General features: G+C 42.3%; 1 protein-coding gene across 6 annotated transcripts in view; it reads right to left on the bottom strand.

The window, feature by feature from the left end:
- The window catches only part of mta1 (metastasis associated 1), a 111,014-nt gene that overhangs the window by 52,760 nt on the left and 45,760 nt on the right, over nt 1–12,494 (bottom strand). For all 6 annotated transcript variants that reach the window (XM_052029544.1, XM_052029570.1, XM_052029553.1 and 3 more), the window contains exons 9-10: nt 8,384–8,572; nt 5,082–5,156 (exon numbers count right to left, since the gene is read on the bottom strand). In XM_052029544.1, coding sequence (XP_051885504.1) covers nt 5,082–5,156; nt 8,384–8,572 — 264 coding nt within the window. The remainder of the gene's footprint in view (nt 1–5,081; nt 5,157–8,383; nt 8,573–12,494) is intronic.

Raw genomic sequence — 12,494 nt, 5'->3', positions numbered from 1 at the left:
GCTAGTCAATCTCTCTTGCTGGACAGTGTTTTAAATTTTGGTGAAGGAAGTGACACTGGTGAAGTAAATCTAGTACGAGGCGTTACAGGTGAGACCATGTCTGTCCCTTTTCACAGGGTGATTTTAAAGTCAAAGTTCGTAGAAGGACCAGTCGAGATAGGGATAAGACCTAGTTTGCCAGTGGAAGGAGTTTCTTTGTTATTGGGAAATGACCTTGCAGATGGAGAAATTGTTCCTGTGGTACGGTTAACGACCAAACCAAGGATTGATGAGTCTGAGAATGATTCAGATGTTTACCCATCATGTGCGGTGACTCGAGCTAGAGCTAAAGAATTAGCCAAGACAGAAAGTCCGATGCAGTCTGATGTGGTTCCTTGTGACAGTCCTAAACAGGAAGAAAATTATGATGCCTTATCTGAGACTTTTCTGTCTTCACTGGAGGATCAACATCCTTATAGTGAGCCTGAATTTAAAGATTTGTCTTTGTCGAGGAAGGATTTTATGGTGGAACAGACAAAAGACCCTGAGTTGACAGAATTGAAAGAAAAAGCACTCTCATGTGAGGAGATTGAAAAAGAGCCAAGTGGATACTACGTCAAAAATGGAGTGTTAATGAGGAAGTGGAGACCTCCTCATGTTCTTGTTACTGAGGAATGGGAAGTTATTCATCAGGTTGTTGTTCCAAAAGTTTATAGGGATGAGATTTTAAACCTGGCCCACAGTATGCCTTTGGGTGGTCATTTTGGTGTGAATAAAACTGTAGGGAAGATCTTGAAACAATTCTATTGGCCTGGTTTGAGAAAAGATGTGGTGATGTTTTGTCGAACCTGCCACACATGTCAGATGGTAGGTAAACCAAATCAAAAACCCCCTGTGGCTCCTTTGAAGCCAATTCCTGCTTTTGGTGAACCCTTTTCGAAGGTGATTGTGGACTGTGTTGGCCCATTACCAAAGTCTAAGACTGGAAATCAGTATTTGTTAACCATCATGTGTGCCACTTCTAGATTTCCAGAGGCAATACCCCTTAGAAATATTAAGGCCAAGACGGTGTCAAAGGCTCTTTTAAAATTTTTTGCCTTGTTTGGTTTGCCAAAAGAAATCCAATCTGATCAAGGTAGTAATTTTATGTCAAAAATTTTTCAACAAATAGTCTATGAGCTGGGAGCAAAGCAGATTGTATCATCTGCATATCACCCAGAATCTCAAGGAGCTCTGGAGAGATTTCATTCTACTCTCAAAAATATGCTGAAGACTTATTGCTTTGAAAACACAAAGGATTGGGACGAAGGTATCCATTTACTTTTGTTTGCCGTTAGAGAATCAATCCAGGAGTCAATAGGATTTAGTCCGTTTGAGCTTGTATTTAGACATAGGGTGAGAGGACCTTTGGAGTTGTTGAGAGAGCAATGGGTTAATGAGGAAGTGCACTTGAGTCTGTTGGACTATGTCCAAAAATTTAAAACTCGGTTGGAGAGAGTCTGCCAGCTAGCGAGAGAGAATTTGCAAACAAGCCAGATAAGAATGAAGACATATTTTGATAGACGTGCTCGGCCTAGGACATTCGCAGTGGGGCAAAAGGTGTTGGTATTTTTCCCTAGCCAAAATAATCCCTTGCAATCTCGTTTTTCTGGACCCTATGTTATTGAATCTCGAGTGACTGATCTAACATATATAATCAAAACACCAGATAGACGCAAGAAAACACAACTCTGTCATGTAAACATGCTAAAACCTTATTATGAGAGGGATTCAGTTGTGGCCTTGGTGGATGGTGTAAAGGTTGTTTCTAGAATGCCTGATGTTGATATTGAGGAAGGCCAATTTAGACCAAATATTGTTCCATCGAAACTAAAAAATCAAAATATCCTGGAGAACCTTGAAACGAAGTTGGATCATTTACAAGTTTCACAAAAACAACAGATGAGAGAATTAATTTTAAAATTTAAAAATCTGTTCCCGGATGTTCCAAACAGAACATCGATAATTACCCATGATGTTGATGTTGGGGATGCAAAACCAATCAAACAACACCCATATCGAATGAATGTAGAAAAAAGTAAACTTGTTGATCAGGAAATAAAATACATGTTGGAAAATGATATTATTAGACATTCAACTTCAAATTGGAATTCGCCCTGTGTTATTGTACCTAAACCTGATGGAACTGTTAGATTTTGCACAGATTACAGGAAAGTGAATGCTGTAACAAAGTCAGATGCTTACCCTATTCCTAGGGTGGATGATTGCATAGAAAGAGTGGGAAAGGCAAAATTTCTTACAAAGATTGACCTATTAAAAGGGTACTGGTGTGTTCCATTAACAGATAGAGGAAGGGAGATTTCAGCCTTTGTAACCACTTCTGGATTGTATGAATACAATGTTTTACCATTTGGAATGAAAAATGCTCCGGCAACATTTCAAAGAATGATTAATTCAGTGATTCATGGGTTAAAACATACAGATGCCTACATTGACGACTTAGTGACTGGGAATGATACTTGGGAAGATCACATCTCTGCGTTAGAAAGGTTGTTTGAAAGACTTTCCAAGGCTAACCTTACAGTTAACTTGGCTAAAAGTGAATTTGGCCATGCCACTGTGACGTATTTTGGTTATGTTGTAGGTCAAGGCAAGCAAGCTCCTGTTCAGGCAAAAGTTCAAGCAATATCTGAGTTCCCTATTCCCACAGGTATGAGGACTGTTAGAAGATTTTTGGGAATGGTTGGATATTATCGAAAATTTTGTAAAAATTTTGCTGATATTGCTCCTCCCCTAACTAATCTTCTGAAGAAGGGAGTAAAGTTTGTTTGGACAGATTCTTGTCAAGAAGCATTTGAGAAGCTGAAAGCCATTTTATGCTACCATCCTGTGCTCAAAACACCTGACTTTGAAAAGCCATTTTCATTAGCAGTAGATGCCAGTGATGAAGCTGCAGGAGCTGTGTTGTTGCAGAAGGGTGACCTTGATGATATTGACCATCCTGTAGCTTACTTTTCAAAGAAATTTAATGAGCATCAAAAGAATTATTCCACCATAGAGAAAGAATTACTGTCGCTTGTTTTAGCCTTGCAACATTTCAGTGTATATGTTTGCACCGATCAGAAACCATTGACTGTGTATACAGATCATAACCCATTGGTGTTTCTGAGCCGAGTCAAAAACAAGAACAGAAGGCTGTTAAACTGGAGTTTAATTTTGCAAGAGTTTGATCTCAGGATAACTCACATTAAAGGCAAAGATAATGTGATTGCTGATTGTCTTTCCCGATGTTAAATGGGAAACATGTATCTGTACTAATCTGATAGTCTGTAGTTGTGTAGCATGATAATTATTAACATTACTAACTGTATGCGCGGTTAAAATTTTCTTGGGAAAATTTTTTTTTTAGGTGGGAGGTGTTACGGACTCAGTAAAAGTCCCTTTAAGATAGAGAGTGTGTGTGTATGTGTGTGTGGGGCGTGCTTACGTCAATAGAAGATAAAGGACGTAATGACGTTGTTGAAGAGGTCAGAAGAAGAAGGAGAGAGAAAGAAGGGAGAGAGACACCAGCCTGCTTGTTTTCTCTATCGATGGATGAGAAACAATAACTGTGTTTGCCACTGAAATCCATGTATGGAAGTTGGAAGTAATCCGGTGGAGTTCACTTTGTTGCTGACCTGTAGAAGGAAACAGGTATTTGTGTGTGGACGACCACGGTTCGGATGCTTTTCGGGGTGAGGAAGTCACTACCGAGTAAACACTGAAGTGTCGTTTGGGTTCCATCGTGGAACATTTGGATTTCGTATGTACTCTCTCTATGTTTTTCTACATCTACATCTTATCTTCAGACAACGGTGGTTGTTGAAGAAGCCCTTGCTCATGTTTCACCTTATGGCTTGTGGAACTGAACTTTAAGAACCATTCCGGAACTTGGAGTTTTGGAATTTGTCACACACACACACACACGAAGAGTTTAGTTTTGGGGTTAACGTTCAAGGTTTAACATTTTTGAATTCTAACATACTAACATTTTTACTTTTATTTTACGTATTATCATAAGTAGTGATTAATAAAATAGTTTTTAACACTAAATCATGCTCAGTGTGTTTCTTTTGTTGCTGGTTCGTGACACCTCAGAGTTCCTCAGTGCAGGAAACTTCCAAACAGTATCTGTTAGGAGCCTCCCACTGCCAGGAACAACACTGCCACCAAAAATAGATTTTGGTGCCGTTGGCAAATTTGCCTCCATTAATGTAACTGAGGAGACCATCTATGATGGGGTGGGATGATATGACTGGACAAGGATGCATTATTACTAGAGAGCTAGATCTGCATTTATAATGATATCTAATAACACAATTCAAACAAAAGAAGCTGTGTTAAAACAAGTACGTTTCCAATGTACAAAGAAACGCCTTGGTAGTATATGATACAAAGCCTGCGGCCTTCAGTTCACCTTAACATCACACTCGTAAAAAGGACTTACAATGATGGGCAATTAAACGCAAAGACCTTTCTCCATAAGTTAGTACCAGTGGTTACTTATTTTTGGGTTTAGTTATGCATCATTATCTTAAAAGAAGAACGCTGTCACCTGTTTTAACACTGCTATTCTTGCAATATGGAGCATTATGTAACTGCGAGTTCATTTCATGAGGGAGATTTGAAACAGGTTACATTAAAATCACCCCCTTTATCTCAGAAATGGAAGTCCATCACACTTCACCCAAATTTTATAATGGATCTGTACTTCCAAATGTTGGCTTTATTATAAGCATATAAACCAATCACACTTCAATCACTTGACACCTGGTATTTGGGTATATCAGAACAATAGACCATTTAGCAGCCCAAACATATACTGCCTTTCAATAATAAAATAGTTGATGGCTAGTGAACCTGTAGATAAAGTTGTTGTGGAGTCTGAGGCCAAGGGACATAGTCGAAAAATTACTGCCACGTCTTTCTGGAATAACTTTTATAAGCAGAGAGTGGTAGAAGTTTGTAACTTTCTTCCACAAATAGCTGCATGTGCTGGATCACATCCCAGTTTACCAAACCTTAAAAGCCAATGAAGGAATCGATGAGCGTGTACATGTTACCTGCTGCACGTATCGGTCAGTGGTCTTCCACATGTAGTAATACTCTACAATGCTGGTTAATGACTTCCAGGGTAACTTGAAATAAATCAAATAGTAACAATGTTAGACTCAAAAGTTTGATTTTTACTGTCATTTGAAAATGAACTGTTAATAAATGAAGCTTAAATAGCTTCATGATCGGCATTCAAATTCAAACTTTTAAATCACATAGTGAGGTTATCAATTGGAATACTGGGTCAAAGAAATTGCTCTACTTCATCTTAATGTGAATCAGCCTTATCCCATAAAGATCAATTGCGAGGCTTACAGAACAGTGTTACTGGGTTTCCTGTTCAAGGGCAAGCTGTGCTTCCACACAGCACTAATCAATTGATCAACTGCAATTTCTCATATCTACTGGTATTTAGCGTTGCAGCTGCTATCTCAAAACCTAGCTCTTGAAGGGATATACCACAATACAAGCAGCACTCTTTCAGCCGCAGGGAAATGTTGCTGCTTCATGAATGGACTCTGCAATGATGGATGGGGTTGGGACAGTGCTCCTGGGGATTCAGAGGGACATGGAAAAGATAATGAGGAACAGTGTGCAGGAAGCACGTTCTTCAGACAAGAGGGCTACAGAGACCTTGCACACCACCTGCCAGGCAGGAGGCTGTCAGGGAGGTTTCTATACGGAATTATACTACATGACTGTAGTTTATTAAGGCTTACACTTAGGGGAGGTTTGTCAAGCCAGCAAAGTCCTTGCCTTCCCTGCTATGGAAGAAAAAGTAGCTGAATCCTCCTCTCGAGCATGGACTTCGGGTGACCTCCCTAATGCAGGAGTAAACAGTGAAGTTGAAGTTAGGGAGTTGAGAACTTTAACCTCCATGGGCAAGGGATCCCAGGCAGACACATCTGTGCATGGTGGGAGGTCACAAGTCTGAGTGAAGGTAAAGACGAAGAGCGTTAGCCCTTCAAGGAGTGCGGTTTCAGAGGAGTGAGGGTCAGTAAAGGGTCCCTGTTCTGTGCCGCTGTGAGGATGTAAATCTCAGTGCGTTAACAATATGGTGAATTGTGCTCCTGTTAATTTCATTTGGGAGACTTGTAAGCTGAAAAAAAGGTGAACAAAGAAAAAAAAACTAAAAAGTCAGGTGAAATTTCCTGACTAGCATTAAGACAGTTGGAAATGAACACATTATTACTCTACTCCAGATAACACTGATTTGTAGGCTTCCCAGTGATATAGAAGCATCCCAGGAAAGCCAACTCAGAGGTGTGGAGACCCATGTTCCAGTGCCAGGAACCACACTAACTCCAAGTCTCATGGAGTCATAGAGCATGAGTACAGGCCCCTTCATACAGACCATCAAACACCCACCTACACTAATCCTATTATTCCTCTTGCATCCCCATCAACTACCCTGCCCCAACTGATTCTACTACCACCCACAAACTAGGGGCAATTTATAGCGATGAATTTACCTCCCAACCCACATGTCTTGGGGATGTGGGAGAAAAATGGAGTCTTGGGAGGAAACTCGCACAGTCACAGGGAGAACGTGCAAACTCCATACAGACAATACCTGAGGTCAGGATTGAACCCAAGCCTCTGGAGCATTGAGGCAGCAGTGCTAACCACTGTGCCATCCCTCCTAATGCAACCATTTTGAATCCAACCTGCACAAACCTTTGTGGAAAGCAGCATTAATATTGTAGTTGAACAGTGATGTTGGAGACATTCCCCCCTCAGCCCTGTGCTCCTTTCATTTGACATACAGAAAGCCAACAGAGCTGATATTTTTGACGGCCTCCCAAGGACATAGCAGAGATCCTGGGAAAGCCAGACAAAAGATGTGGAGATCCAGCGTCAGTTGCAGGCACTGCTGCTCCTGCCAATAGTTCAGGTAATTGGCAACATCGCTGCCTGGGTGGAGACCACATCATTTGAACTGGCATGGACAGGCTGTAGGGACTGGAAGCTGGCTGGCAGAGAGTTTTGGCGCACAAGGCTGCAGCCGCACAATACCAGAAGTAATGAACTCGGCTCCTCTTCGAGAAAGGAAGTAGAGTTGCCAATGGGAAGGCAGCAGTGGAACAAAGAAAGTATGCAGAACGTTAACCCGCCCGACTCCCAAAATTGTCTGTTGAAGTTGTCAGATTTTTGTTTGGCAAATCTGTACGAAGGTATGGAGTAGGGACAGGAAAATTACTGTAAGATATCATCACTCAACTGGCCTTTACAGTGATTATCTTGTGGGAATTGTACCTGGAGGACTGGACTACTCATCAGGGGACAAAAGTACAATTCTGCCTTGGAAACAGGGAAATTTAAGTTCAATTAATTGAATACACCTGAATTAAATAGCTAGGATCAGTATTGGTGATTATAACACCACTGTATTGTGGGACAAACCTATCCAATTCATTAGAAGTCTTCCGTTTATTATCCAGTTTGACCAACATGTGACCCCAGACCCACCTTGCTACTCCTTGAAATGTCCAAGCCAACCACCAGTGATGTCCGTGAACAAAATACAAAAATAAACACAGCAGGGCAGAATGAGGTAGAATTTTACTGCAAAGAAACTGGTTACTTAGCCCAACCGGTCCCCATCCACCTTCACTCAAGCCTTGTCGAACCTTCGTCACGTCAGCACAATAATCTCTTTTCTTACTCGTACTTACTTGCCTTGTCAATGAGAAGTATACTCCCTTTCCTATTTAACCAGCATGTTAACTGTCCATCACATAAACAGACAACAGTAGATTTTTATTAGGTAGGGGCATCCCAATACAAGAGGGCATGGCTTTAAAGTAATGGGTGGGAAGTTCAAGGGAGATATCAGAGGGAGGTTTTTTACCCAGAGAGTGGTTGGGGCATGGAATGCGCTGCCTGGGGTGGTGGTGGAGGCAGGTACATTGGTCAAATTCAAGAGATTGCTAGATAAGCATATGGAGGAATTTAAAATAGAGGGATATGTGGGAGGAAGGGGTTAGATAGTCTTAGGCGAGGTTTAAAGGTTGGCACAACATTGTGGGCTGAAGGGCCTGTATTGTGCTGTACTGTTCTATGATTCTATGATTGAGGGATATGGTCCATTGACATGCAAGTAGAGACTGGACAGATTAGCCACGATGTAGCTAGCTGGGTGATCTGGATGGAAAACTCAATGGACTACTTCTGTTTCTATGAACCAGACACTGTAACCATTAATAAAGTACATCTGATACCCATTGATCATACACTCTTGGTGCTAATTTATATCTGAACTGCTGTCCAGAGGGGTAAAGCCACCCGTCATCTACTGCAAGCTACTTACAAAATCCTGCTGAATGTCTTCAAAGTCTTTCCCGTACTTCTCCAGCGCTTCTTCAAACAGGTTGGCCTCCGAAGCAGACCATTCCTCCATTTCATCCCGACAAAGCACCGGACCACCCTGGGGGACCAGCGCAGAGATGGCCTGCGAGACCTCGTAGGTGCTTTTGTACAGGGTGTCCATGGCATGAAACTGCCGATGAAGAGGGGGAAGAAAGAGAAGAAATGAATGAACATCATCTCAAATAAAGCTCCTCAAAACTGCTCTGCTCTTCACCATATGCAAGATGGGAACTCCATAAGGTACCAATCCTGTTCCTCTAAAAAGCACCATTATAAATATCTTAAAGAGCTTCTCTTCCATTATCTATTCAACTGGCAGAAAGAGCAAGATTGAAGGTTTTGTGATTGGTGATGCTTCACTGACATCAGTTGTCAGGCATGGCTCTGGGACAGAAGATTGGAGATTCAAGTCCCACTCCAGAGGTCGATCACAGTCTTGGCAGATATTCCTGTGCTATAATGTTGGTGCAACCATCTTTCAACTGAGGTATTAAAACAAAGTCTTGTCTGCTCTCATGGAAAGATGTCATAGATCCCACAGGTACTATATTGTAGAAAAGCAAGGAATTTCTGTATTACGTTTACCCCTTAAACAACAGCACTAAAAACATACTTATCATTGATGGAGTCATACAGCATGAAAACAGGCCCTTTGGCCCAACTGGTCCATGCTGAACAAGATTCCCATCTATGCTAGTCCCATTTGCCTGCATTTGGCCCATATCGTTCTAAACCTTTCTTATCCATGTACCTGTCAAAGTACCTTTAACACTTGTCTGCTTGAGATACACTTGTTGCTTGCAAGAACTTCGTGGTGCACAAATCAGCTGCCATGTTCCTACAACATAGAAGTAACTACACACTAGAAATACGCTAGGCCAGACCTTTCCTTTCCATACCTACACCTCGAGGCCTCTTAATCTCAAGCAAATAACATGTTGATAGGGAGTCTCAGAACGCCACTCTGTGAACAAGAGTGCAGATAAGGCTGCTCTGATAAACTGCATTCATGTAACAAAGGAATCATGTAATGACCACCTTGAACAAAAGAAGCCCTGCCCTTTGATCTTCAAATGACTCCCCCATCATCACTGTCCTGTGTGTCACTATCAAACAGATGCTCAACTGAACTGGTTTTGTCAACCTTACAGAATCATACAGCATGGAAATAGGCCATTTGGCCCAACTTATCCATGCTGACCAGTGGGCCCCCTTCTGTATTAACCCCATCTCCCAGCACTTGGTCCATAGCCCTCTATGCCAATGTGTTTCAAGTGCTCATCTCAAACTTCATAAATGTTGAAGTAACCCGGCTCCATCCACTCTCTCAGGCAGTGCATTCCAGGTACTTGCCACTCTGGGTGAAGAAGGTCCCCTTCCATATCCCCTCTAAATCTATTTCCCCTCACCCTAAACCTATGTACTCTGGTTTTATCTGCCTCTGACGTGGGTTGAAGTCTTACCTCATCTATAACCCTCAATTTTATCTACCTTAATCCTGTCCCCTCACAACCTCCTCTGCTCCAGGGAGAACAGACCCGGCTTCTCCAGTCCCTCCTTGTAACTGCACTGTCCCATCCCAGGAAACATCCTGGTGAATCTCTTCTGCATTCTCTCCAGCACTATCACATCCTTCTTCCTGTGCTTTGCTGACCAGAACTGCAGGCAGTACTCCAGCTAAGGTGTGACGAAGGTTTCATAAAGTTGGAGCATAAGCACCCTACTTCAGTATTTAATGCCCCGACTAATGAAAGCCAGTATCCCATTTGTTTTCCGATTCACATTGTCTACCTGTGCTGCCACCTTCAAGGATCTATGGAGCTGTACTCAGAGGTCCCTCTGTTCCTCAATAACTCTGAGGTCTCTGTGTTCCTCAAAACCATCTACGCAAAGCCATATGTTTCATTGGTGTGCTTGCCATTTGATTCAACATCCACAACTAAGATCAGTGAGATACGCTCAGCAAATTAGCAAGCTTCCTCTGACACCCAGCAGCCTTCTGGTATGTTCCACCATGCAGTGGGAACACAATCCAAACCTGGACATAGAGACTCATTCCCTCCTTGTCACTGGACAAAATCATGGCATTCTATGGTATTAACACAGCTAATAAAGCCACTGCTTCACTTCTCCAGGGACCCGGGTTCAATCCTGACCTCCAGTGCTGTCTCTGCGTGTCCTCCTTGTGACTGTGTGGGTTTCCCCCTTGAATGCTCCGGTTTCCTCCCTCATCCCAAAGATGTGTGGGTTGGTAGGTGAATTGGCTGCTGTAAGTTGCCCCTACTGTGTAGGAGAGGGGTAGGATCTGGGAAAAGCTAATGAGAATGTGGGCCTGTTTCTGTTTAAAATAAAAGGGATTAGTGTGGGATTAATGTAGGATGAGTGTCAATGGGTGGTTGATGGTCGGCATGGACTCAATGGGCCGAAAGACCTATTTCAGTGCTGTCTCTCTCAGTGACTCTATTTTAGTATCTACACCTCAAGATTGTCAAAGTTCAAGGACAAGATCTTCCACAAATATAGGACCATTGGTGATCAATATCCCACCACACACATTCTGAGAGAAAAATGATTGGCTGAAGTAAAGTTGTGTAGCAATAGCTAGTGCAGAGGGCAGGAGATCAGTGAGAACAGCGGCAAAGACAAAGACAGCAGTGAATGAATGTTAGAAGCGGCTGGAGAGGACTAACTCCACAGGGTCTTGTGTGGGGATCTGGGTCGTGGAGGGCATTGCAGGGGGTTAATGACTAGAGGGTACTCTGAGCAGGAGGTGGAGCAGACCAGAGGGGACTGAAGCAAGTGAGGTGGAGAGGGGTCAGGCAGGGAGAGCAGAGTGAACACCAGCATGAAACAACATTCTGAAGTTCTGCTTGATACAGGACTGTTTATGCTTCCTCAAGGTCTTTTAAGCAGCCAAAGTTTATAGAGGCACACAGCACAGTAACAGGCCCCTTGGCTCAGCAAGTTGGTGCCTTTCAAAAGTGTGAGGTCTAGAATGCAACAGACATTGAAAAAGGATGAAGTTACATTTACGTGCCTAAATGGTTCTATAGAGCATGAGAATGTGCAGATGATGCTCAACTCCTGGAAGGAGAGGGATTGATTAGCTGCTTTGTGTTCCATGCTTTCTTCTCAAAATAACATTTTATATTATTAAGGAATGGAAGACCAATATGTTCCTAAGTTTTCCCATCCCAGCCACTCGAAGCAAAATGCTTTTCTTTCTTTTGTAAGTCTTGACTATCAGAATCCACACCCTTGCAATAAAGCAATCCTAATGTGATATGACTGTTAACCTGCATCCAAGATCAATGAGTGGTGTGAGGAAAGGAAATTACACAAGTGTCAGGATGAAGTTGGAATTGAGACATTTTATTGGAAGTTTTGTATTGTCAATGCTTTTTTTCCCCTTTACTTTTTGAATTTTTTTCAATATGTCATGGGAGAGTGTAGTGGTAGTTTTACTCTGTGTTGGCCCTTTTGTAATATTTTTTTTCTTTTTCCTTTCTCTCTTCTTCTGTGAGCCAATATGGGACAGCGTCGAGGGAGCTTTATTGGAAATGCAACCAATATTATAACTGGCCTGCAAGTGGTTGAAGGGACAGTGCAGTAGGAGCTTCATTATCTAAAATGAAAACAGAAAATGCTGGAAACACTCAGTAAGTCAAGCAACATCTGTGGAAAGAGAAACAGAGTTAATGTTTGAGTTGCAGCAAGGCTGGGGAGGGATAGATAGGACAAAGGGAATATCTACGATAGGGTGAGGGTTGCCATGGAGATACATTGTAGAGGCCGTCCAGATGATGAGTTAATAGAGGCAGTTACAGAGAGAAAAGAGGACACAAATTATGTGATAAGAGCATTTAGAGAGTAAGAACCCGAACAACGGAATGTAAAAATTGTAAAGAAAAGGGCTGCAGGATACGCCTGGCAGGTCAGGCTCTGCTAATGAAGAGGGACCCCCACCATCCGGGCTATCGCCTCTTCTCATCAGGCAGAAGGTACAGGAGCCTGAAGACCCACACCTCAAGGTTTAACAACAGCTTCTTCCA

The sequence above is a fragment of the Pristis pectinata genome, chromosome 1 (assembly GCF_009764475.1).
Source record: "Pristis pectinata isolate sPriPec2 chromosome 1, sPriPec2.1.pri, whole genome shotgun sequence".
In the NCBI taxonomy this organism is placed as follows: Eukaryota; Metazoa; Chordata; class Chondrichthyes; order Rhinopristiformes; family Pristidae; genus Pristis; species Pristis pectinata.
The sequence above is the reverse complement of the archived record's forward strand: the minus strand, read 5'-3'. Positions and strand labels throughout refer to the sequence as shown.